This window comes from Anomaloglossus baeobatrachus, chromosome 10 (genome assembly GCF_048569485.1).
Source record: "Anomaloglossus baeobatrachus isolate aAnoBae1 chromosome 10, aAnoBae1.hap1, whole genome shotgun sequence".
Taxonomy (NCBI): domain Eukaryota; kingdom Metazoa; phylum Chordata; class Amphibia; order Anura; family Aromobatidae; genus Anomaloglossus; species Anomaloglossus baeobatrachus.
The window spans coordinates 76,642,178-76,668,254 of NC_134362.1; the positions used below are offsets into that span (position 1 = coordinate 76,642,178).

Genomic DNA, 26,077 nt, shown 5'->3' on the forward strand with positions numbered 1-26,077 from the left:
GTCAAGGGCTGGACTCAGTGTCCTAAGGTGGATCCTCCAATCTCCAGACTGGCGGCTAGATCCATAGTTGCAGTGGAAGATGGGGCTTCGCTCAAAGATGCCACTGACAGACAGATGGAACTATGGTTGAAATCCATCTATGAAGCTATCGGCGCGTCTTTTGCTCCAGCATTCACAGCCGTATGGGCACTCCAAGCTATCTCCGCTTGTCAGGCGCAGATTAATACAGTCACACGTACATCTGCCCCGCAAGTGGTGTCCTTAACCTCTCAGGCGTCGGCGTTTGCGTCCTACGCCATTAATGCTATCCTGGACTCTGCGAGCCGTACGGCGGTAGCTTCCGCCAATTCGGTGGTAGTCCGCAGGGCCATGTGGCTACGTGAATGGAAGGCAGACTCTGCTTCCAAAAAGTTCTTAACCGGTTTGCCATTGTCTGGCGACCGCTTGTTTGGTGAGCGATTGGATGAAATCATTAAACAATCCAAGGGAAAGGACTCATCCTTACCCCAGTCCAAACCAAACAGACCTCAACCACGGAAGGTACAATCGAGGTTTCGGTCCTTTCGGTCCGCGGGCAGATCTCAATTCTCCTCGTCCAAAAGGCCTCAGAAGGATCAGAGGAACTCAGATTCATGACGGTCTAAGTCACGTCCTAAAAAGACCGCCGGAGGAACCGCTCCCAAAGCGGCCTCCTCATGACTTTCGGCCTCCTCAAACCGCATCCTCGGTTGGTGGCAGGCTCTCCCGCTTTTGCGACGCTTGGCTGCCACAGGTAAAAGACAGATGGGTGAGAGACATTCTATCTCAAGGTTACAGGATAGAGTTCAGCTCTCGTCCTCCGACTCGTTTCTTCAGAACATCTCCGCCCCCCGAGAGAGCCGATGCTCTTCTGCAGGCGGTGTGCACTCTAAAGGCGGAAAGAGTGGTGATCCCTGTTCCTCTTCAGCAACGGGGTCACGGTTTTTACTCCAACTTGTTCGTGGTGCCAAAAAAGGACGGATCCTTCCTTCCTGTTCTGGACCTAAAACTGCTCAACAAGCATGTGAAAACCAGGCGGTTCCGGATGGAATCGCTCCGCTCCGTCATCGCCTCAATGTCCCAAGGAGATTTCCTGGCATCAATCGACATCAAAGATGCTTATCTCCACGTACCGATTGCACCAGAGCATCAGCGCTTCCTGCGTTTCGCCATAGGGGACGAACACCTTCAGTTCGTGGCACTGCCTTTTGGCCTGGCGACAGCCCCACGGGTCTTCACCAAGGTTATGGCAACAGTGGTGGCAATCCTACACTCTCAGGGACACTCGGTGATCCCTTACTTAGGCTAAGTTTAGTTGTTTTCAATCCGTCAGGTCCGTCAGCAACGGATCAGTTGTTTTTTAGATGTCAACTGATGCAACTGATGTGTTTTTCACAGGATTCCTTTCACAGGAATCCTGTGAAAAAACTGATCAGTTGCGTCCGTTACATCCGCTGTGCATCCGTTTTTTGACGGATCAGTCATGATCCGTTTGTGTTTGGGACAGCCCAGTGGGCGTGCCAAACATGCTGGGCATGCTCAGTAGAGCATGGCGGAATCCAGCGCTGGATTCCGTCGTAAGACGGATTACGACGGAATCCAGCACCATAGACATACATTGCAAGTGTGGCGGATGGCGACGGATTCCTGCGCGGCGCGTTAATTTTAACGGCCCGAAAAACGTTACATTCTGCGTTGCTCCCCGCTCGGCGGTCAGTCAAAAACGACGGACCGCGACGCAGCGGATGCAACGCAGGGTCATCAGTCGCAATCCGTCACTAATAGAAGTTTATGGGGAAATACTGGATTCCTGCAAAATATTTTGCAGGAATCCGTAATTCCTCAAGGCTACGGATTGTGACTGATGCAAAACAACTGAAGTGTGAACTTAGCCTTAGACGATCTGCTTGTCAAGGCACCCTCTCAAGGGGCATGCCAACACAGCCTGAACATTGCTCTGGAGACTCTCCAGAGTTTCGGGTGGATCATCAATTTTCCAAAGTCAAATCTGACACCGGCCCAATCACTGACATATCTTGGCATGGAGTTTCATACTCTCTCAGCGATAGTGAAGCTTCCGCTGAACAAACAGCGTTCACTACAGACAGGGGTGCAATCTCTCCTTCAAGGCCAGTCACACCCCCTGAGGCGCCTCATGCACTTCCTAGGGAAGATGGTAGCAATGGAGGCAGTTCCTTTTGCGCAGTTTCATCTGCGCCCACTTCAATGGGACATTCTCCGCAAATGGGACAGGAAGTCGACGTCCCTCGACAGGAACGTCTCCCTTTCGCGGGCAGCCAAGGCTTCCCTTCAGTGGTGGCTTCTCCCCACTTCTCTGTCGAAGGGGAAATCCTTCCTGCCCCCATCCTGGGCGGTGGTCACGACGGACGCGAGCCTCTCAGGGTGGGGAGCGGTCTTTCTCCACCACAGGACTCAGGGTACTTGGACTCAGACAGTCCTCCCTTCAGATCAATGTTCTGGAGATAAGGGCAGTGTATCTTGCCCTAAAGGCGTTCCAGCCGTGGCTGGAAGGCAAACAGATCCGAATTCAGTCGGACAACTCCACAGCGGTGGCATACATCAACCACCAAGGCGGGACACGCAGTCGGCAAGCCTTCCAGGAAGTCCGGCGGATTCTACTGTGGGTGGAAGCCACAGCCTCCACCATATCCGCAGTTCACATCCCGGGCGTAGAAAACTGGGAAGCAGACTTTCTCAGTCGCCAGGGCATGGACGCAGGGGAATGGTCCCTTCACCCGGACGTGTTTCAGGAGATCTGTTGCCACTGGGGCATGCCGGACGTCGACCTAATGGCGTCCCGGCACAACAACAAGGTCCCGACATTCATGGCACGGTCTCAAGATCAGAGCTCTGGCGGCAGACGCCTTAGTTCAGGATTGGTCGCAGTTTCAACTCCCTTATGTGTTTCCTCCTCTGGCACTGTTGCCCAGAGTGTTACGCAAGATCAGGGCCGACTGCCGCCGCGCCATCCTCGTCGCTCCAGACAGGCCGAGGAGGTCGTGGTACCCGGATCTGTGGCATCTCACGGTCGGCCAACCGTGGGCACTACCAGACCGACCAGACTTGCTGTCTCAAGGGCCGTTTTTCCATCTGAATTCTGCGGCCCTCAACCTGACTGTGTGGCCATTGAGTCCTGGATCCTAGCGTCTTCAGGATTATCTCAAGAGGTCATTGCCACTATGAGACAGGCTAGGAAACCAACGTCCGCCAAGATCTACCACAGGACGTGGAAGATATTCCTGTCGTGGTGCTCTACTCAGGGGTTTTCCCCCTGGCCATTTGCCTTGCCCACTTTTCTGTCCTTCCTTCAATCCGGATTGGAAAAGGGTTTGTCGCTCGGCTCTCTTAAGGGACAAGTCTCTGCGCTCTCTGTGTTTTTTCAGAGGCGCCTAGCCAGACTTCCACAGGTACGCACGTTCCTGCAGGGGGTTTGTCACATCGTCCCTCCTTACAAGCGTCCGTTAGAACCCTGGGATCTGAACAGGGTGCTGATGGCTCTTCAGAAACCACCGTTCGAGCCAATGAGGGATATTTCTCTCTCACGCCTTTCGCAGAAAGTGGTCTTCCTAGTAGCAGTCACTTCACTTCAGAGAGTGTCTGAGCTGGCAGCGTTGTCGTGCAAAGCCCCTTTCCTGGTGTTTCACCAGGACAAGGTGGTTCTGCGTCCGGTTCCGGAATTTCTCCCTAAGGTGGTATCCCCCTTTCATCTCAATCAGGATATCTCCTTACCCTCTTTTTGTCCTCATCCAGTTCACCAATGTGAAAAGGATTTGCACTTGTTAGATCTGATGAGAGCACTCAGATTCTACATTTCTCGTACGGCGCCGCTCGGATGCACTCTTTGTCCTTGTCGCTGGCCAGCGTAAAGGGTCACAAGCTTCCAAATCAACCCTGGCTCGGTGGATCAAGGAACCAATTCTCGAAGCTTATCGTTCCTCGGGGCTTCCGGTTGCCTCAGGGCTAAAGGCCCATTCTACCAGGGCCGTGGGGGCGTCCTGGGCCTTGCGGCACCAGGCTACGGCTCAGCAGGTGTGTCAGGCGGCTACCTGGTCGAGCCTGCACACTTTCACGAAACACTATCAGGTGCACACCTATGCTTCGGCAGATGCCAGCCTAGGTAGGCGAGTCCTTCAGGCGGCGGTTGCCCACCTGTAGGACGGAGCCGTTTACGGCTCTATTATGAGGTATTATTTACCCACCCAGGGACTGCTTTTGGACGTCCCAATTGTCTGGGTCTCCCAATGGAGCGACAAAGAAGAAGGGAATTTTGTTTACTTACCGTAAATTCCTTTTCTTCTAGCTCCAATTGGGAGACCCAGCACCCGCCCCTGTTCCCTTCGGGCTGTTGTTCTTTGGGTACACATGTTGTTCATGTTGAATGGTTTCAGTTCTCCGATATTCCTTCGGATTGAATTTACTTTAAACCAATTTATAATTTTTTCCTCCTTCTTGCTTTTGCACCAAAACTGAGGAGCCCGTGATGCACGGGGGGTGTATAGGCAGAAGGGGAGGGGCTTTACACTTTTAGTGTAATACTTTGTGTGGCCTCCGGAGGCATAAGCTATACACCCAATTGTCTGGGTCTCCCAATTGGAGCTAGAAGAAAAGGAATTTACGTTAAGTAAACAAAATTCCCTTCTTTTCCCCCATAGACTTCTATTAGCAACGGATTGTGACTGATGGCCCTGCGTTGCATCCGCCGCGTTTAGTGACTGACCATCAGACGGGAGCAATGCTGAATCTAACGGTTTTTGTGTGCGGCGGATCGTTTTTTTACTGTCAGCATGCCCACAGTAAAAAACCATGATCGACTTTAAATTCAATTCCAGTTCCAGTGGCCGGAACGGTCAGCTGATCGGCCGGCTGCTGTGAACGGTCAGCTGATCGGCCGGCTGCTGTGAACGGTCAGCTGATCGGCCGGCTGCTGTGAACGGTCAGCTGATCGGCCGGCTGCTGTGAACGGTCAGCTGATCGGCCGGCTGCTGTGAACGGTCAGCTGATCGGCCGGCTGCTGTGAACGGTCAGCTGATCGGCCGGCTGCTGTGAACGGTCAGCTGATCGGCCGGCTGCTGTGAACGGTCAGCTGATCGGCCGGCTGCTGTGAACGGTCAGCTGATCGGCCGGCTGCTGTGAACGGTCAGCTGATCGGCCGGCTGCTGTGAACGGTCAGCTGATCGGCCGGCTGCTGTGAACGGTCAGCTGATCGGCCGGCTGCTGTGAACGGTCAGCTGATCGGCCGGCTGCTGTGAACGGTCAGCTGATCGGCCGGCTGCTGTGAACGGTCAGCTGATCGGCCGGCTGCTGTGAACGGTCAGCTGATCGGCCGGCTGCTGTGAACGGTCAGCTGATCGGCCGGCTGCTGTGAACGGTCAGCTGATCATTCACAAAAGCCGGCCGCCGGTAAAACTGAAAACAAAAAAACTAATTGTGACTGATGCAAAACGGAAGTGTGAACTGAGCCTTAGCAGTACATCTTTATATAATTACTGGGTAGTGCGCTATGTTCACCATCTTATGGCAAGTAATACAACCTAGTACAATACTAAGTACCGTATTTTTCGGATCATAAGACGCAATACGGATCATAAGACGCACTTTTCCCCCCCAAAATGTTAGGGGAAAGTGGGGGTGCGTCTTATGGTCTGAATGTGGCTGCGGGGAATGAGGGTGCTGTGGTGGAGCAAGTCATCGGGGGCACGAGCAGGCTACTATAGCAGCCTGCCGTGACCACGTGGACCCGCTCATTTAATATGCATGCCCATCCTCCCGCCCATCATCTCTCAGCACTGAAGTAAGCGCTGACAGGTGGGCGGGGAATGCGCGCATATTAAACAGCCTGCCCGCATGATCACCCCTGGCAACTACAGCCTGGAGTGATCATGTGCAGCTGTATTCACTGACCCTGAGCATCATCATCAGCGCGGGGTGCAGTGAATCAGTGTACTCACCCGTCACCGTGTGTGGAGCCGTCCCCTGTCTTCCTGTCTGTCCCGGTCAGCTGATCTGTGTAGAGCGGGGAGCACAGCGATGACGTCATCGCTGTGCGCGCCGCTAGCGTCCACACAGATCAGCTGACCGGGACAGACAGGAAGACATCGCGATGCTGCAGGGGACGGCTCCACACACGGTGACTGCTCCACTCGGCAGCGCTGCAGCTGAGACAGAGGAAGATGATCCTTGCTGCATGTAGTGAGGAAAGGTGAGGATAAACATTTATTTTTTTTTCTCTGCCACAGGATACAGGCCATATACCAGAATAGGGGTATATAGCAGGATTGGGTATATAGCAGGATGGATGGATGGGGGTATATGAGCAGGATAGGGCATATGAGCAGGATCATATACAAGGAAGCAGGATCGTTACCAGAATGGGGTACCTTAGTAGAGAATTAGGGGACATTAATCCCATAAGTGTCAGCAGCAGATCCTCGCCCCATAACAGTGTGTCATGACCACATTTTTTGGGTAAAATTTTATTTCTTTGTCGCTCCATTGGGAGACCCAGACAATTGGGTGTATAGCTTCTGCCTCCGGAGGCCACACAAAGTATTACACTTTAAAAAGTGTAACCCCTCCCCTCTGCCTATACACCCTCCCGTGGACCACGGGCTCCTCAGTTTTATGCTTTGTGTGGAAGGAGGCACACATCCACTCATGCATTCTCATAACTTAGTTGTCGGTTGGAAGAAAAGAGGACCCCCACGGGGTCCCCGGCATGCTCCCTTCTCACCCCACTATGTCGTCGGTGTTGTTAAGGTTGAGGTACCCATTGCGGGTACAAAGGCTGGAGCCACATGCCGTCTCCTTCACCATCCCTTATGCGGCTCTGGGAGAAGTGGGATCCTGAGCGGTCATCCATTTACTGGGACCGTGCTCCATCCGCAGCCCCTGGTGGAACCTGCCGGACCGGAGCCTTTTCAACCCCAGGGACCGGGCTCTGCTACTTAAAGGTACTCTGTGTCCCCATTGGGGACTGTACAGGGAGCGCACCTTCTTCCCGGAAGCCGCGGTAGTCGTAAAACTGAGGAGGCAGGTGGACTTCCGCGCCGACCGGGCCTGCTTGTTGGGCGCGGCCTCAAATTTAGTCCCCGGCTTCACCGCAGCCTAGTCGCGAAAATCCTGGGCCTGCCTGTCAGGGGTAAGGGCGGGATTACCGACATGATGTCGGATGTGACGGCTGGAGCATCCTGCATGTCTTCCTCCCCCCTCACTGGCCACTGTGGGGACCCCAGACGGTACCCATTGCGGGTACGGAGGCTGGAGCCACAGGCCGTCTCCTTCACCATCCCTTATGCGGCTGGGAGAAGTGGGACCTGAGCGGTCATCCATTTGCTGGGACCGTGCTCCATCCGCAGCCCCTGGTGGAACCTGCCGGACCGGAGCCTCTTCAACCCCACGGACCGGGCCCTGCTACTTAAAGGTACTCTGTGTCCCCATTGGGGACTGTACAGGGAGCGCACCTTCTTCCCGGAAGCCGCGGTAGTTGTAGAACTGAGGAGGCAGGTGGACTTCCGCGCCGACCGGGCCTGCTTGTCGGGCGCGGCCTCAAATTTAGTCCTCGGCTTCACCGCGGCCTAGTCGCGAAAATCCCGCCCCCGGGCCTGCCTGTCAGGGGTAAGGGCGGGATTACCGACATGACGTCGGATGTGAGGGCTGGAACATCCTGCATGTCTTCCTCCCCCCTCACTGACCACTGTGGGGAACCCAGACTCCCGCTCTTTGCTGGCGCCGCCCTCGGCCCCACTCCTCCCCTGAGAGCTCCGGCGGCCATTTTCTGGCATTCTGCCGGTGGGTGCTTCTCAGGGGAGCTCAGGGTGAACACAGCACCCGGTGCTGGTCCCCCTAGGGTGCCGGATACATATGTATATATTATACATATGTATATATTATATATTTCTTTGTCGCTCCATTGGGAGACCCAGACAATTGGGTGTATAGGCTATGCCTCCGGAGGCCGCACAAAGTATTACACTAAAAGTGTAAAGCCCCTCCCCTTCTGCCTATACACCCCCCGTGCTCCCACGGGCTCCTCAGTTTTTTGCTTTGTGCGAAGGAGGCAGACATGCACGCATAGCTCCACAGCTTAGTCAGCAGCAGCTGCTGACTATGTCGGATGGAAGAAAAGAGGGCCCTTAACAGGGCCCCCAGCATGCTCCCTTCTCACCCCACTCTTGTCGGCGGTGTTGTTAAGGTTGAGGTATCCATTGCGGGTACGGAGGCTGGAGCCCACATGCTGTTTTCCTTCCCCATCCCCCTTAGGGCTCTGGGTGAAGTGGGATCCTAATCGCTCTCCAGGCACTGAGACCGTGCTCCATCCACAGCTCCTGAGGACTCTGCTGGATAGGAGCCGAGTATCGTTCAGGGACATGGCCCTGCTACTTTGAGGTACTCTGTGTCCCCGTGGGGACCGCGCACAGAAACACTCCAGCATTGCTGGGTGTGCTAGTGCACCGGGGACCGCGGTGCTGACCGCGTTTGTGCCATTACACACTGCAGCGTCGCTGAGTGTGTTAGTGTATGGGGACTACCGCGCTGACCGCCGCTGCCATTGTTATCACTGCGGCGCGGCTGGGACTGTTAGTGCGCCGGGGACTTCCGCGCTGACCGCGCTTATACGGCGGCCGCGCTTATAACTCGAGTCCCCGGCTTTTGCGGCCTAGTCTCTGTTTCTTCTCGCTCCCAGCCCTGCCAGTCAGGGGAAGGGCGGGACGCTGTACAGGACGGCAGCACTGAGGGCTGGAGCATGCTTTGCATACTCCACCCCCCTCACTGTGCACAGTGGGGCACCAGTTCCCGCACTTTCTGGGTCACGCCCACGGCTCCCTCCTCTCCTCAGGACGCCGGCAGCCATTCCTGTCAGCTCCTCTGACGCTGCAGAGGGGAGACAAGCTCTGGGGGACCCAGGCAGGGATTCTGGTGGCCACACAACCGCTTTAAGCGGGCGGTAAGCAGCACCTGAGGTGCTGGCCCCACTTGTGCAGAAGTGTAATTATAGATTATAGGTTTATAGGCTATACTTTACACTGTATGGTGCACGGTTGATTTCTGGCTATATACCCTATTGTGTTGCTCAGGGGAGACAACAGCATGGCGCCCACAAGAAGCAGGGGTGCCAAAACACAGGTTTACTATGCTGCCTGCGCCGCATGTACGACCTCGCTACCGGCAGGTTCCACTGACCCTCATTGTGTGCACTGCTCGGCCCCTGTGGCACTTGCTCAGCCGGAGCCTCTGCTAAGGGGGGCCCAGGGGGAACCACCAGCTAACACTGTCCAGGTGACAGGGACGGAGTTTGCAGTTTTTACTGACAGACTTTCTGAGACTATGGCTAAGATTCTAGAAGCCTTGCAGTCCAGACCGGTATCTCAGACCATGGGCACTGTGGAATCATTGCCCCCTGGTTCCCCTCAGTTGGAACAACAATGTTCCCCCGGGGTGTCTCATAGATCCCAGGGTGAGGTCTCTGACACGGACCGCAGCCCCAGACCGCCTAAGCGAGCTCGCTGGGAAATCCCCTCGACCTCATCACATTGTTCAGGGTCTCAGAGGGAGGACTCTCTGTATGATGAAGCGGAGGTAGCTGATCAGGATTCTGATCCTGAGGCCGCTCTCAACCTTGATACTCCTGATGGTGACGCCATAGTGAATGATCTTATCGCGTCCATACATCAAATGTTGGATATTTCTCCCTCGGCTCCTCCAGTGGAGGAGTCAGCCTCTCAGCAGGAGAAATTCCGTTTCAGGTTCCCCAAGCGTACAACGAGTATGTTTCTGGATCACTCCGATTTCAGAGAGGCAGTCCAGAAACACCGAGTTTGTCCAGATAAGCGTTTTTCCAAGCGCCTTAAGGATACACGTTATCCCTTCCCCCCCTGATGTGGTCAAGGGCTGGACTCAGTGTCCCAAGGTGGATCCTCCAATCTCCAGACTGGCGGCTAGATCCATAGTTGCAGTTGAAGATGGGGCTTCGCTCAAGGATGCCACTGACAGACAGATGGAGCTCTGGTTGAAATCCATCTATGAAGCTATCGGCGCGTCTTTTGCTCCAGCATTCGCAGCCGTATGGGCACTCCAAGCTATTGCAGCGGGTCAAGCGCAAATTGACGCACTCACACGTACGTCTGCGCCGCAAGTGGCGTCCATAACTTCTCAAACGTCGGCATTTGCGTCCTACGCTATTAATGCTGTCCTGGACTCTGCGAGCCGTACGGCGGTTGCAGCCGACAATTCGGTGGCAATACGCAGGGCCTTGTGGCTACGGGAATGGAAGGCAGATTCGGCTTCCAAAAAGTGCTTAACCGGTTTGCCATTTTCTGGCGACCGTTTGTTTGGTGAGAGGCTGGATGAAATCATCAAACAATCCAAGGGAAAGGAAACATCCTTACCCCAGGCCAAACCAAAATTACCCCAACAGAGGAGGGGACAGTCGAGGTTTCGGTCCTTTCGGGGTGCGGGCAGGTCCCAATTCTCCTCGTACAAAAGGCCTCAGAAGGATCAGAGGAACTCCGATCCATGGCGGTCTAAGTCACGCCCTAAAAAGACCGCCGGAGGTGCCGCTACCAAGGCGGCTTCCTCATGACTTACGGCCTCCTCACACCGCATCCTCGGTCGGTGGCAGGCTCTCCCGCTTTTCCGACATTTGGCTGCCACAGGTAAAAGACTGTTGGGTGAGAGACATTCTGTCTCACGGTTACAGGATAGAGTTCAGCTCTCGTCCTCCGACTCGATTTTTCAGAACATCTCCGCCTCCCGAGCGAGCCGATGCTCTTCTGCAGGCGCTGGGCACTCTGAAGACAGAAGGAGTGGTGGTCCCTGTTCCTCTTCAGCAACAGGGTCACGGTTTTTACTCCAACCTGTTTGTGGTTCCAAAGAAGGACGGGTCTTTCCGTCCTGTCCTGGACCTAAAACTGCTCAACAAACACGTAAAGGCCAGGCGGTTCCGGATGGAATCCCTCCGCTCCGTCATCGCCTCAATGTCCCAAGGAGATTTCCTTGCATCGATCGATATCAAGGATGCTTATCTCCACGTACCGATTGCTCCAGAGCATCAGCGCTTCCTGCGCTTCGCCATAGGAGACGAACACCTTCAGTTCGTGGCACTGCCGTTCGGCCTGGCGACAGCCCCACGGGTTTTCACCAAGGTCATGGCTGCAGTAGTTGCGGTCCTCCACTCTCAGGGTCACTCGGTGATCCCTTACTTAGACGATCTGCTGGTCAAGGCTCCCTCTCAAGAGGCATGCCAGCACAGCCTCCCCGCTACTCTGGAGACTCTCCAGAGTTTCGGGTGGATCATCAATTTTCCAAAGTCAAATCTGACACCGGCCCAATCGCTGACATATCTTGGCATGGAGTTTCATACCCTCTCAGCGATAGTGAAGCTTCCGCTGAACAAGCAGCGTTCACTACAGACGGGGGTGCAATCTCTCCTTCAAGGTCAGTCACACCCCTTGAGGCGCCTCATGCACTTCCTGGGGAAGATGGTGGCAGCAATGGAGTCAGTCCCTTTCGCGCAGTTTCACCTGCGTCCTTTTCAATGGGACATCCTACGCAAATGGTACAGGAAGCCGACGTCCCTCGACAGGAACGTCTCCCTCTCTCAGGCAACCAAAGCTTCCCTTCGGTGGTGGCTTCATCCCACTTCATTATCGAAGGGGAAATCCTTCCTACCCCCATCCTGGGCGGTGGTCACGACGGACGCGAGTCTGTCAGGGTGGGGAGCAGTTTTTCTCCACCACAGGGCTCAGGGTACGTGGACTCAGCAAGAGTCCTCACTTCAGATCAATGTTCTGGAGATCAGGGCAGTGTATCTAGCCCTAAAAGCGTTCCAGCAGTGGCTGGAAGGCAAGCAGATCCGAATTCAGTCGGACAACTCCACAGCGGTGGCTTACATCAACCACCAAGGAGGAACACGCAGTCGGCAAGCCTTCCAGGAAGTCCGGCGGATTTTGATGTGGGTGGAAGCCACGGCCTCCACCATCTCCGCAGTTCACATCCCGGGCGTGGAAAACTGGGAAGCAGACTTTCTCAGTCGCCAGGGCATGGACGCAGGGGAATGGTCCCTTCACCCGGACGTGTTTCAGGAGATATGTTGCCGCTGGGGGATGCCGGACGTCGACCTAATGGCGTCCCGGCACAACAACAAGGTCACGGCATTCATGGCACGTTCTCACGATCACAGAGCTCTGGCGGCAGACGCCTTAGTTCAGGATTGGTCGCAGTTTCAACTCCCTTATGTGTTTCCTCCGCTGGCACTGTTGCCCAGAGTGTTACGCAAGATCAGGGCCGACTGCCGCCGCGCCATCCTCGTCGCTCCAGACTGGCCGAGGAGGTCGTGGTACCCGGATCTGTGGCATCTCACGGTCGGCCAACCGTGGGCACTACCAGACCGACCAGACTTGCTGTCTCAAGGGCCGTTTTTCCATCTGAATTCTGCGGCCTTCAACCTGACTGTGTGGCCATTGAGTCCTGGATCTTAGCGTCTTCAGGATTATCTCAAGAGGTCATTGCCACTATGAGACAGGCTAGGAAACCAACGTCCGCCAAGATCTACCACAGGACGTGGAAAATATTCCTGTCATGGTGCTCTGATCAGGGTTTTTCTCCCTGGCCATTTGCCTTGCCCACTTTTCTGTCCTTTCTTCAGTCCGGATTGGAAAAGGGTTTGTCGCTTGGCTCCCTTAAGGGACAAGTCTCTGCGCTCTCTGTGTTTTTTCAGAAGCGCTTGGCCAGACTTCCACAGGTACGCACGTTCCTGCAGGGGGTTTGTCACATCGTACCTCCTTACAAACGTCCGTTGGAACCCTGGGATCTGAACAGGGTGCTGATGGTTCTTCAGAAACCACCGTTCGAGCCAATGAGGGATATTTCTCTCGCACGCCTTTCGCAGAAAGTGGTTTTCCTAGTAGCAGTCACTTCACTTCGGAGAGTGTCTGAGCTAGCAGCATTGTCATGCAAAGCCCCTTTCCTGGTGTTTCACCAGGACAAGGTGGTTCTGCGTCCGGTTCCGGAATTTCTACCTAAGGTGGTATCCCCCTTTCATCTCAATCAGGATATCTCCTTACCCTCTTTTTGTTCTCATCCAGTTCACCAATGTGAAAAGGATTTGCACTTGTTAGATCTGGTGAGAGCACTCAGATTCTACATTTCTCGTACGGCGCCCCTGCGCCGCTCGGATGCACTCTTTGTCCTTGTCGCTGGCCAGCGTAAAGGGTCACAGGCTTCCAAATCAACCCTGGCTCGGTGGATCAAGGAACCAATTCTCGAAGCTTACCGTTCTGCTGGGCTTCCGGTTCCCTCAGGGCTGAAGGCCCATTCTACCAGAGCCGTGGGTGCGTCCTGGGCTTTGAGGCACCAGGCTACGGCTCAGCAGGTGTGTCAGGCGGCTACCTGGTCGAGCCTGCACACTTTCACGAAACACTATCAGGTGCATACCTATGCTTCGGCGGATGCCAGCCTAGGTAGGCGAGTCCTTCAGGCGGCGGTTGCCCACCTGTAGGACGGAGCCGTTACGGCTCTATTATGAGGTATTATTTACCCACCCAGGGACTGCTTTTGGACGTCCCAATTGTCTGGGTCTCCCAATGGAGCGACAAAGAAGAAGGGAATTTTGTTTACTTACCGTAAATTCCTTTTCTTCTAGCTCCAATTGGGAGACCCAGCACCCGCCCCTGTTTTTTTGTGTACACATGTTGTTCATGTTGAATGGTTTCAGTTCTCCGATATTCCTTCGGATTGAATTTACTTTAAACCAGTTTATAATTTTTTTCCTCCTTCTTGCTTTTGCACCAAAACTGAGGAGCCCGTGGGAGCACGGGGGGTGTATAGGCAGAAGGGGAGGGGCTTTACACTTTTAGTGTAATACTTTGTGCGGCCTCCGGAGGCATAGCCTGTCTGGGTCTCCCAATTGGAGCTAGAAGAAAAGGAATTTACGGTAAGTAAACAAAATTCCCTTCATTTCTGTTCGGACAGACTGTATAACCTTTGTTCACATTTACCTTCAGTGGTCACTCTCCTAGGAGACAACAGGCACAGGTTTTTCTCGCGGTCTGTACCTCTTGTGGGGTTATGTTACCTGCGGGATCCACCTACCCTCACTGTGAGCAATGCTCGACTCCTGCCTCGCTTGCTCAGCCGGAGCCTCGGGCACTGGTGGGCCCCTCGGCTCATGTAGACCCCCCTGCTCCCCCTGAGCAGGCTGCAGGGACAGAGTCACCGGTGTTGGCCCTCAGTCATTTTCATATGATCAAATGGTCTTCTAAGCTCCTTGAGGCATTGCAGTCCAGACCGGACCTTTCACAGGCCCTGGCCCTGTTAGCTTGTCTCATCCAGGCCCCACTTGGTTAGCGCCACAGCGCGCTCCCAGGTTGAGCCCTAGTTCTCAGGCGGAGGACTCCTGCCCGGACCGCAGTCCAAGACCGGCTAAGCGGTCTCGCTGGGACTCTTCCCCGACTTCCTCACGCTGCTAGGGATCCCAGCTTGAGGACTCTCAAGAAGACTAGGCGGACGGGGGTGCTCAGGGCTCTGGCCCTGACTTCACCCTTAACCTTGATACTCCTGAGGGGGACGCCTTAGTAAATGATCTTATCTCGTCCATCATCCAGGTGCTGGTTTGCTCTCCTCCGCCTCCTCCTGTGAGGAGTCGGCTTCTCAGCAAGAGAAACACCAGTTTCGGTTCCCCAAACGTACACAATACGTTTTTTGATCACTCTAACTTCAGGGATGCTGTCCAGAAACCCGGAGCGGTCCCGGACAAGCGTTGGGTTAAACGTCACACTGACACGCGTTACCTCTTTCCATCTGAAGTCGTTAAGAGTTGGGCTCATTCTCCCAAGATGGATCCTCCAGTCTCCAAATTGGCTGCTAGGTCCGTTGTGTCTGTTGCAAATGGCTCATCCCTGAAGGATGCCACTGACAGACAGATAGAGCTCTTGGTAAAGTCCATCTATGAGGCCACGGGCACGTCTTTTGCCCCGGCCTTTGCAGCCGTGTGGGCTCTCCAAGCAATCTAGGCTTGTCTGAAGGAGTTTAATGCTGTCACATGGAATTTTGCTCCGCATGTTCCGTCTTTGACTCTCGGGCATCAGCCTTTTCGTCCTGCGCCATGAACGCCGTCCTGGACTCCTCTAGCCGCACGGCTGTAGCATATGCTAACTCCGTGGCAGTTCGCAGGGCCATGTGGCTGCGCGAATGGGAACCAGACTCTGCTTCAAAAAGGTTCTTAACTGGTTCGCCTTTTTCTGGCGACCGTTTATTTGGCGAACGATTGGATGATATTATTAAGGAATCCAAGGGAAAGGTCTCCTCCTTACCCCAGTCCAAACCTAAGAGACCTCAGCAAAGAAAAATCCAATCGAGGTTTCGGTCCTTTCGTCCCTCCGCCAAGCCACATTCTTCTTCGTCCAACAGGCCGGAGAAAGGCCAGAGGAACTCATATGCGTTGCGGCCCACGTCACGACCCCAATAGGCCGCAGGGGGCACTGCCTCCAAAACGGCCTCCTCATGGCTCTCGGCCTACCCTAGCCGCATCCCAGGTCGGTGGCAGGCTCTCCCGCTTTGGCGGCGCCTGGTGGCCACAAGTTCAAGACCGATGGGGGAGAGACATTCTGTCTCATGGTTACAGGATAGAGTTCAGTTCTCGTCCTGCGGCTCGTTTCTTGAGAACCTCTGGGCCCCTTCTCAGGTGGCGTGTCAACACGTCTCTCTGGCGACTCTCCGGGGACAAACGGCTTTCTCTGCAGGCGGGGGTGCAATCACTTCTTCGGAGTCAGTCACACCCCTTAAGGCGCCTCATGCACTTCCTGGGGAAGATGGTTGCAGCTATGGAGGCAGTGCCGTTCGCGAACCAAGGCGGCACTCGCAGTCGTCAAGCCTTCCAGGAAGTCCGGCGGATTCTGCAGTGGGTGGAAACCACAGGCTCCACCATCTCCGCAGTTCACATCCCGGGCGTAGAAAAATGGGAAGCAGATTTTTTCAGTAATCAGGGCATGGACGCGGGGGAATGGACTCTGCACCCAGAAGTGCTTCGAGAGATCCATCGCCCCTGAGGAACGCAGGACGTCGATCTCTCAAGGTCCCGGCCTTCATGGCACGGTCTCAGGATCACAGACCTCTGGCAGCGGACGCTTTAGTCCAGGATTGGTCGCAGTTTCGACTGCCTTATGTGTTTCCCCCTCTGGCGATGCTGCCCAGGGTACTACGCAGGATCAGGACCGACTGCCGTCGCTCCATTCTCGTCGCTCCAGACTGGCCGAGACTATCGTGGTATCCGGATCTGTGGCATCTCACGGTGGGTCAACCGTGGGCACTTCCAGACCGCCCAGACTTGCTGTCACAAGGCCCGTTTTTTCCATCTGAATTCTGTGGCCCTCAACTTGACTAGGTGGCCATTGGTCCCTGACTCCTAGAGTCTTCAGGGTTATCTCAGGATGTCATTGCCACCACGAGACAAGCCAGGAAGCCAACGTCCGCCAAGATCTATTACAGGTCTTGGCAAGTCTTTCTATCCTGGTGCGCTGATAACTGCTTTCCTCCATGGCCGTTTGCCTTACCCACATTCCTTTCATTCCTACAATTTGGAATGGACAAGGGTTTGTCCCTCGGCTCTCTCTCTAGGGCCAAGTATCCACGCTCTCCGTGTTTTTCTTTCAAAAGCGTCTAGCCAGGCGTCCGCACGTTCCTGCAGGGGGTCTGCCACATGGTCCCACCTTACAAACGTCCGTTGGAACCCTGGGATCTTAGCAGAGTCCTGACGGCTCTTCAAAAGCCGCCTTTTGAGCTGCTGCGGGATGTCTCTCTCTCCCGTCTTTCGCAGAAGGTGGCCTTCCTGGTGACAGTCACATCTCTTCAGAGAGTGTCTGAGCTTGCAGCGCTGTCAAGCAAGGCTCCCTTCCTGGTTTTCCACCAGGATAAGGTGGTTCTTCGTCCTGCCCGGAATTTCTCTCTAGATGAAAAGGAGATACCACCTTAAATCAGGATATCTCCTTGCCTTCCTGTTGCCCTAATCCAATTCACCAGTGTGAAAAGGTTTTGCACTCTTTGGATCTAGTGAGAGCACTCCGGTTCTACGTGTCTCGCACGGCGCCCCTGCGCCGTTCAGATGCGCTTTTTGTCCTTGTCGCTGGCCAGCGTATAGACTCTCAGGCCTCCAAGTCGACCTTTGCTCGGTGGATCAAGGAACCGATTCTCGAGGCCTACCGTTCTTCGGGCCTTCCGCTTCCTTCAAGGCTGAAAGGCCATTCTACCAGAGCTGTAGGTGCGTCCTGGGCATTGCGGCAACGGTTCAGCAGGTGTGTCAGGCAGCTACGTGGTCTAGTCTGCACACTTTCACGAAGCACTATCAAGTGCATACCTATGCTTTGGCAGACGCCAGTCTAGGTAGGCGAGTCCTTCAGACGGCGGTTGTCCACCTGTAAGAGGGTGCCGTTTTCGGCTCTTCTTATTGAGGTATTCTTTTACCCACCCAGGGACTGCTCTTGGACGTCCCAATTGTCTGGGTCTCCCAATGGAGCGACAAAGAAGGGAATTTTGTTTACTTACCGTAAATTCCTTTTCTTCTAGCTCCTATTGGGAGACCCAGCACGCAACCCTGTGCCCTTTGGGCTGGTTGTTCTTTTGGGTTATGGTCTTCAGTTGTCCGAGCATCCTTCGGATTGAATTTACCCTAGACCAATTTATAAGTTCCTCCTTCCTGCTTTTGCACCAAAACTGAGGAGCCTGTGGTCCACGGGAGGGTGTATAGGCAGAGGGGAGGGGTTACACTTTTTAAAGTGTAATACTTTGTGTGGCCTCCGGAGGCAGAAGCTATACACCCAATTGTCTGGGTCTCCCAATAGGAGCTAGAAGAAAAGGAATTTACGGTAAGTAAACAAAATTCCCTTCTTTCTTATTTTCCTCCTCTAAAACCAGGGTGCGTCTTATGGTCAGGTGCTTCTTATAGTCCGAAAAATACGGTAACTCTTCCATATAAAAAAAAATTTCAGTTGCGTTTATTGAGGCTTACAAGTTACCATATTTTTTGATTTATAAGACTCACCCCAAAATTAGAGGGGAAAAAAAAAAAGTCCATCTTATTCGGCGGTGTCTTACCTTGGTGGAGCCGGATCACAGGAGGCAGGGGCGATGGCGGAGCAGGGTGATAGTGCGGCGGATGTCGCCAAACTGTTGGCGGTGTGGGCTTCAAAGAAATTGTGCAGATTGAGCTATTGGCTCAATGACAAACCGAGATCTCATTTGCCCACGTGCCACGTCCAGGCGCCATTTTCCGCTTCTAGGTGGGTGCGCAAATGAGATCTTGAGCCGAGAGCTCCATCTGTGAATGTGCAGACTCCGGGCGCCATTGTTTTGTAGCCCCAGCACAGCTGCTGCAGCACTGTAAGCTACATTCGGATTATAAGACACACCCCTTATCTTCCTCCCAAATTTTGGACAGGAAAAGTGCGTTTTATAATCCGAAAAATACGGTATATCCTTTTATTCCAAACAATGCTAAAATGTTATATATATTAGCAGAAAAAAAGTTGATGGATTGATATAAGCCATTCTTTTTAATACGTTAAGGCAGTATTCGCACTACCTGACAGTGAACATGCTTTCTTAACAAAAACGCTTGTTTCTCAATATTTGGCCAATGTAAGCTTATATAAAAACCATTGCTCTCAGCAGCACAGTAACCTGTATGAAGAAATGTGTCACCAAGATTAGTGAGACTCCATGGACACGGAAGAGTTTATTACTGATAGTTCTGTGCGCATCGGAATATAATTTTGGTGTAGTCAATATAGACCAGAATCAGCCAAAAGATTAAAGGTGTATTCTCAACATGTATCTTCAAGAGTGTATTTCTCCTAGACACCCCCACCCCCCTCCTTCCTACTTGCCGGGTTAATGCTCTTCTAAATATTGATGGTCCAGACTAATGGCTGCATTGCACTACTGGACTGAATTGTGCTCTCTCCCAGTGTATCTGCAGAGAACGCTGCCTCTGCAGCATGGGAGGAGAAGTACAGGAGTACTGAAGACGCCAGATCCAAAAATCTCACGCTTCAGAGCCATATGCTCCTTGCCTAGGTAACCAGCCCTCTAAGTATTCAGGGTAGCTGGTAACTTAGGGTAGTGAGCTGTATGCTGTAAGATTAAAAATCCCTCTATTCTTGAGAATACATACAAGTTTTAATAAGAGGAACATTTGAGCAAAGGTTTTTTATTGCATTTTCTAGCTCTTTGCCATTTTACCCATTTCTGAACTTGAGACAACCCCTTTAACATGACTATTGTTATTTATGTAGTATAAGTCACTTGCTTCTCTTCCTCCTCCCTTACAGAATTGCCAACTGAAGCTCAGGAAAAATGGGAGACTTTCTGCACGAGTTCCTTAGGGGAAATAAACAAAAGGAACACAGTAGATCTAGTAGGTTTCTGCAATTCTCTCTATTTTCTCTGATTCGCATGAAGCCCAAAAGCAAATCTGCACGCGAAGGTCCCAATTCATTAAAGGGAACCTGTCGGGTCCAATATGCACCCAGAACCACGAGCAGTTCTGGATGCATATTGCTAATCCCTGCCTAACTACCCTGTGTACAGTAGCATAGATAGAGCTCTTTAGAAAAAGTATTTCTAAGGATCGTTTACCATATGCTAATGAGCGAGGTGACTAGTCCCCTGGGCGTTAGTTCCCTGGCCAGTCGCATGTTAGTACTCCCCTGTGGGTGTACTAACATGCTAATGAATTTGCAGCATCACAGGATGATCTCACTCACCTCTAAGCCGCCACCGTGTCAGACTGGGGATTTCGGCTCAGTGCGCATGACTCCGGAGTTTGGGTCATGTGCATGATGAAGCTGGGTGTATGCGTCCTGGCTTCAAACTGAAGTAGTGCGCATAACTGGAACTCCAGGGTCATGTGCACGGAGCCAAAATCCCCTGGACGCGATGGCGGCGGAGAGGCGAGTCAGATCATCCTGTGACGCTGCACATTCATTAGCATGTTAGTACACCCACAGGGGAGTACTAACATGCAACTGGCCAGGGAACTAACGCCCAGGGGACTTGTCACCTCGCTCATTAGCATATGGTAAAAGATCCTTAGAAATACTTTTTCTAAAGAGCTCTATTTCTAAGGATCTTTTACCATATGCTAATGAGCGAGGTGACTAGTCCCCTGGGCGTTAGTTCCCTGGCCAGTCGCATGTTAGTACTCCCCTGTGGGTGTACTAACATGCTAATGAATGTGCAGCGTCACAGGCTGATCTGACTCTCCTCTCCGCCGCCATCGCGTCCAGGGGATTTTGGCTCCGTGCACATGACCCTGGAGTTCCAGTTATGCGCACTACTTCAGTTTGAAGCCAGGACGCATACACCCAGCTTCATCATGCACATGACCCAAACTCCGGAGTCATGCGCACTGAGCCGAAATCCCCAGTCTGACACGGTGGCGGCTTAGAGGTGAGTGAGATCATCCTGTGATGCTGCAAATTCATTAGCATAACACACCCACAGGGGAGTACTAACATGCTAATGGGGGCGACTGGCCAGGGAACTAACGCCGGTGATTGATGCTACCACTGATCTTTGAGCATGGTGTCTTTTATTACACAATACTGACACCCGCTGATGACCTTGCAGGCGCCGCATGTGAGCCATCTCAATCATAACACTGTTCATGTACGTCAGTTTGCAAGCATGCACTTCCTGTAGCACCATACATGTACGGCGGATGTCACGAAGGGGTTAAATTTGGCACAAAAAAGTTAACATTTCGGGAAAACAAATTTCAAAACTCGTAGGTGTTATACACGCTCATGTCTTTGTTTTTTGTTCTCAGGTGACAACGCGACACATCCACTCCTCTAGTGATGATGAAATAGAGTTTAAAGATCCAGGATTCTCACAAGATTCTTCCATACAGCAGGTTAGCACAGATGTTATGCTTCATGAATAGCTTACACTGCCTTCCACTTTTAGGAGGTTCTGTTCCATGTACAAAAAAATGATTTTCCTGTGCCGAAATCCCGATCCTCCCTGGAATCTGCCTCTGTTCTTCAGGTTTCACCTCGACCCTCCATTGCAGAAATGTCTGTTTTTAATTTTGGCAACCAGTATGCCAATTTCTGGCTTACAAGAGAGTACGTCAGAAGAGTTTTTTTTCTTTTTTTCTTCTGGGTGGGCATGTAGTCCTCCCCCTGTGTATAACTCTGTCTAATCACTGCTCTGTAGCATCTGAAACTGGTTGAACAGCGAAATCTGTGCTCGATGTGACTTGCAAACGTGGAGGAAAATATACTTGGACTAGGGTCACACAACCATAGATTCTCTCATACGAGAAAATGGGGTCAATTATGTTAATGACTTTCCGATCAGATTTTGATGCAAGTTTCAGTTTAGTGTGATCAGATTCTGATATATGCATTATATTATATCATGAATATTATATTCCTCCAAAAAGAAAAACCTTGTTAAAAAAAACTTTTAAATAAATATTTAAAAGATTAAGCCCATAACACACACAAGTGAATTAGATGACTAATCAGAGTACGTTGATAGGTAGGGACGTTGCAAAAAAAGAAGGCATACAGGAAATCACTCATATAGAAGTACTCATACAGCAGAAATCTGTGTGCTAATAACAAACCATTAGTGAGGTACTAAATACTGGCCGGTTCTTCTAAGTGCATGCAGATAACCTAATAAACACTAATAAACACATCAATCTGTAAAAGGTAGATGCCTAATATGTTCACGACCTGCAAGAGATATAGATAGAGCTCAAGCCAGTAAATATACTAACGGCATCCTATTAACCTCGACAGCTGACCATAATAGGCCCTAGAAGTCCCTATCAATTTGGTGGTATGACACCCTAACTGTTTTGGCACCCCCATTCACCATCGGGAAGCCCTAGAGCAACCCTATAAAGACCCTGCTCAGTCTAACACCTATCACCAGGTGTCACGAACCACCGGGGGGGTCACTCAGAAATCCCCCGTGCTGGCCACCAATGTCACGATCGGGGGGTAACAAGCGGGAGTCACACCCCTCCTTTATACCTCCCGATCGACAGACAGACCACGTCACGCGCTCTCTAGCGCCCCTCTTATAGTCAGGCCAATTATGGAATTGCCCGAAAATAAGCAAGGAGGCCGCTATTCTCCTGTGCCGATGATTGAAGGGTCCCCGATGAGAGCAGGGTATATATTCCTCCGACCTCCGCGGACGGAATATATAAGAACCTCCTCGCCTCTCACTGGCCGCCACACAATGATCCTTGGCACAAACTCGCTGCCACCAACCGACTTGCGGTAACTATTAGCTGAACACACAGACGTGGGATTCAAGATCGAGATAACAGAACAGCCCAAGATTAATTACATAATTTAATCAGCCTAAAGCACACTAGAAACTACAATATATATACATTACAGGAATCTACAGAATATATACAGTGCATAGGTCAGAGTACAGTTACAGATAAAGTATGGTTTACAAACAGGCATACAGTTCAATCAGTTACCTTGTGCGTCTGGCCACAGGGGGGCGCTGTAGACCAGGTTTCTAGGATCTTTCCCACAGATGTTTCCTACACGTGACCCCTGGCGAAAGAACAGTGGGAAATGGCCGAATTGGGGTTATCAATCTGATCTGATCCCTGTCCCCTCCTACCTTCGTGACCTCACAGGGAAGCACTGCCACTCCCCCGGCCTTGAGTTATGATTAATATTCCCAGAGGAATATTAATCATAACTTTGCCTGGGAATGTCGTAGGCGGACGCCAATGCTCTCATTGTGACCGTTATGAATTTAGCTGCAAAACAAGAGGACTCATGGCTTGTCTGCTAAATTCCCACCGGCCGATATCACGTTTCGGGTATTTCCCAAGGTCCTACTCCCATATAAAATATGGGCCAGCACCGTCCGCATGCGGGGATGTCATTTTTATGCTTGCCATATTTATGGGAAATATGGTTCACGAGATATTAACCATATTTCTTCGGCGCTCTATTGGGAGACCCAGACGATTGGGTGTATAGCACTGCCTCCGGAGGCCACACAAAGCAATTACACTAAAAAGTGTAAGGCCCCTCCCCTTCTGGCTATACACCCCCAGTGGGATCACTGGCTCACCAGTTTTCTGCTTTGTGCGAAGGAGGTCAGACATCCACGCATAGCTCCACTGTTTGTAGTCAGCAGTAGCTGCTGGCTATATCGGATGGAAGAAAAGAGGGCCCATATGGGGCCCCCAGCATGCTCCCTTCTCACCCGCGGTGGTGCTTGTAAGGTTGAGGTACCTATTGCTGGTACAGAGGCTGGAGCCCACATGCTGTTTTCCTTCCACATCCCCTGGAGGGCTCTGTGGAAGTGGGATCTTGCCGGCCCCCAAGCCCTGGGGCCGGGCTCCATCCACAGACCCAGAGAACCTGCTGGATTTGGAGCGGGAGTGCCGTTCAGGGACAAGGCCCTGCAACTTTCAGGTACTCTGTGTCCCCGGCAGGCACGGACACTCTCAAGGCTTGCTGAGCGTTATAGTGCGCCGGGGACAGTAGCGCTGTGCGCTGGGGTTAGGTCACTGCAGCTTTGCTGAGTGACGTTGCAGGTTGGGAACTACTGCGCCGACCGCTCCTGGAGCGGCGGCGCAGCTGCGACTTGTGGTGCGCCGGGGACTTTGCGCCGACCGCGCTTTTACGGCGGCGGCGCTTCTAACTTTAGCCCCCGGCTTCTGCGGCCTAGCGCCGCTTCGTTCCCGCCCCCACCCTGTCAATCAGGGTAGGGGAGAGACGCTGCTCAATAGGCAGCGCCGAGGGCTGGAGCTTTATTTACATGCTCCAGCCCTCTCACTAGGCACAGTGGGAAGCAGGCTTCCCGCTCTTCGTCTGTATACGCCCAGGGCCCGCCCCCCCTCTCCACAAGGACGCCGGCAGCCATTACACATGCGGTCTGGCTGGGGAAAGGCAGCAGGCTCTGGGAGACCCAGACTAAAGGGATTTCGGCGCCCACACACCCGCTCATAAGCGGGCGGTAAGCAGCACTTTAGTGCTGGCCCCACTAGTGCCTCAGTGTTATATTAGTGTACTTTTTTCTTGGTACCATATATATATATATATATATATATATATATATATATATATATATATATATATATATATATATTATATATATATATATATATATATATATATATATATATATATATATATATAATATAGTTGCACTGTAAGGTCGCTTCTTGGCTGGACACCCTGTACTGCTCTGAGGAAGCAGCAACATGTCACCCGCAAAACGCAAGGGTGCCAAGGCACAGGCTGTGTACACTGTTTGTACTGCATGTGGGGCTGATCTACCGGCAGGCTCCAATGACTCACATTGTGTGCAATGTTCAGTCCCAGTGGCACTTCGTCAGCCAGAGCCTGATGTGGTGGTAGCCCAGGCAGAGACGCCTGTGAACCCTGCCCCGGTGACGGGGACAGACTTTGCAGTTTTTGCTGATAAAATGTCTGTGACTATGACAAAAATCCTGGAGACCTTGCAGTCCAGGCCAGTTACTCAGACCATGGACACTGCTGTGTCTATGCTCTCCGGTCCCCCTCAGTTGGAACTAATCCGTGCTCCAAGGGGGTCTCAAGCATCACAGGCTGAAGTCTCTGACTCAGATGACAGTCCCAGGCAGCCTAAGCGAGCTCGCTGGGAAAGACCCTCCACGTCATCACACTGCTCAGGGTCTCAACGAGAAGAGTCTCTCTGTGATGAGACTGAGGACGGTGATCAGGATTCTAATCCTGAGGCCCCTCTCAATCTGGATGCCCCTGATGGTGACGCCATGGTTAATGACCTTATATCGGCAATTAATAGACTGTTGGATATTTCTCCCCCAGCCCCTTCTGCAGAGGAGGCAGCTGCACAGCAGGAGAAGTTCCATTTCCTGTATCCCAAGCGTAAATTAAGTGCTTTTTTGGACCACTCTGACTTCAGAGAATCGATCCAGAAACACGACGCTCATCCAGACAAGCGTTTCTCTAAACGTTCTAAGGATACCCGTTATCCTTTTCCCTCTGAGGTGGCCAAACGCTGGACCCAGTGTCCAAGGGTGGATCCCCCAATTTCCAAGCTTGCGGCTAGATCCATAGTCGCAGTAGAGGATGGCGCTTCACTTAAAGATGCCAACGACAGACAGATGGACCTTTGGTTGCAATCTGTCTACGAAGCTATCGGCGCGTCGTTTGCTCCAGCATTCGCGGCCGTGTGGGCACTCCAAGCTATTTCAGCTGGTTTAGCACAGGTGGATGCTATCATACATCCAGCAGTACCGCAGGTGGCGTCCCTAACTTCGCAAATGTCTGCGTTTGCGACCTATGCTATCAATGCTGTTTTAGAATCTACGAGACAGACTGTTTGGTGAGCCATTGGCTGAAATCATAAAACAGTCCAAGGGTAAGGACTCTTCCTTACCACAGCCCAGAGCAAGTAAACCTCAACAGAAGTCGAGGTTTCGGTCCTTTCGAGGCTCGGGCAAGGCCCAATTCTCCTCGTCCAAAAGGTCTCAGGAAGAACAAGGGAGATCAGATTCCTGGCGGGCTCACTCACGCCCCAGGAAAGCAAATGGAGGAACCGCTTCCAAAGCGGCTACCTCATGACTTTCGGCCTCCTCCCTCCGCATCTCGGTCGGTGGCAGGCTCTCCCGCTTTTGCGACATTTGGCTGTCACAGGTCAAAGACCGGTGGGTAACAGACATTTTGTCTCGCGGGTACAGAATCGAGTTCAGTTCTCGACCTCCACTTCGGTTCTTCAGAACCTCCCCACACCCCAACCGAGCAGATGCCCTGCTGCAGGCGGTGGACTCTCTAAGAGCAGAAGGAGTCGTGATCCCTGTCCCCCCTCAGGAACGGGGGCGAGGATTTTACTCCAATCTCTTTGTGGTTCCAAAGAAGGACGGCTCCTTCCGTCCTGTTCTGAACCTAAAACTGCTCAACAAGCATGTGAACGCCAGGCGGTTCCGGATGGAACCCCTCCGCTCAGTCATTGCCTCAATGTCTCAAGGAGATTTCCTAGCATC

General features: G+C 52.5%; 1 protein-coding gene across 7 annotated transcripts in view; it reads left to right on the forward strand.

The window, feature by feature from the left end:
* PPP6R3 (protein phosphatase 6 regulatory subunit 3) overlaps positions 1-26,077 on the forward strand; it is a 243,426-nt gene that overhangs the window by 113,720 nt on the left and 103,629 nt on the right. For all 7 annotated transcript variants that reach the window (XM_075325295.1, XM_075325289.1, XM_075325292.1 and 4 more), the window contains 2 exons: positions 19,359-19,444; positions 20,858-20,944. In XM_075325295.1, coding sequence (XP_075181410.1) covers positions 19,359-19,444; positions 20,858-20,944 — 173 coding nt within the window. The remainder of the gene's footprint in view (positions 1-19,358; positions 19,445-20,857; positions 20,945-26,077) is intronic.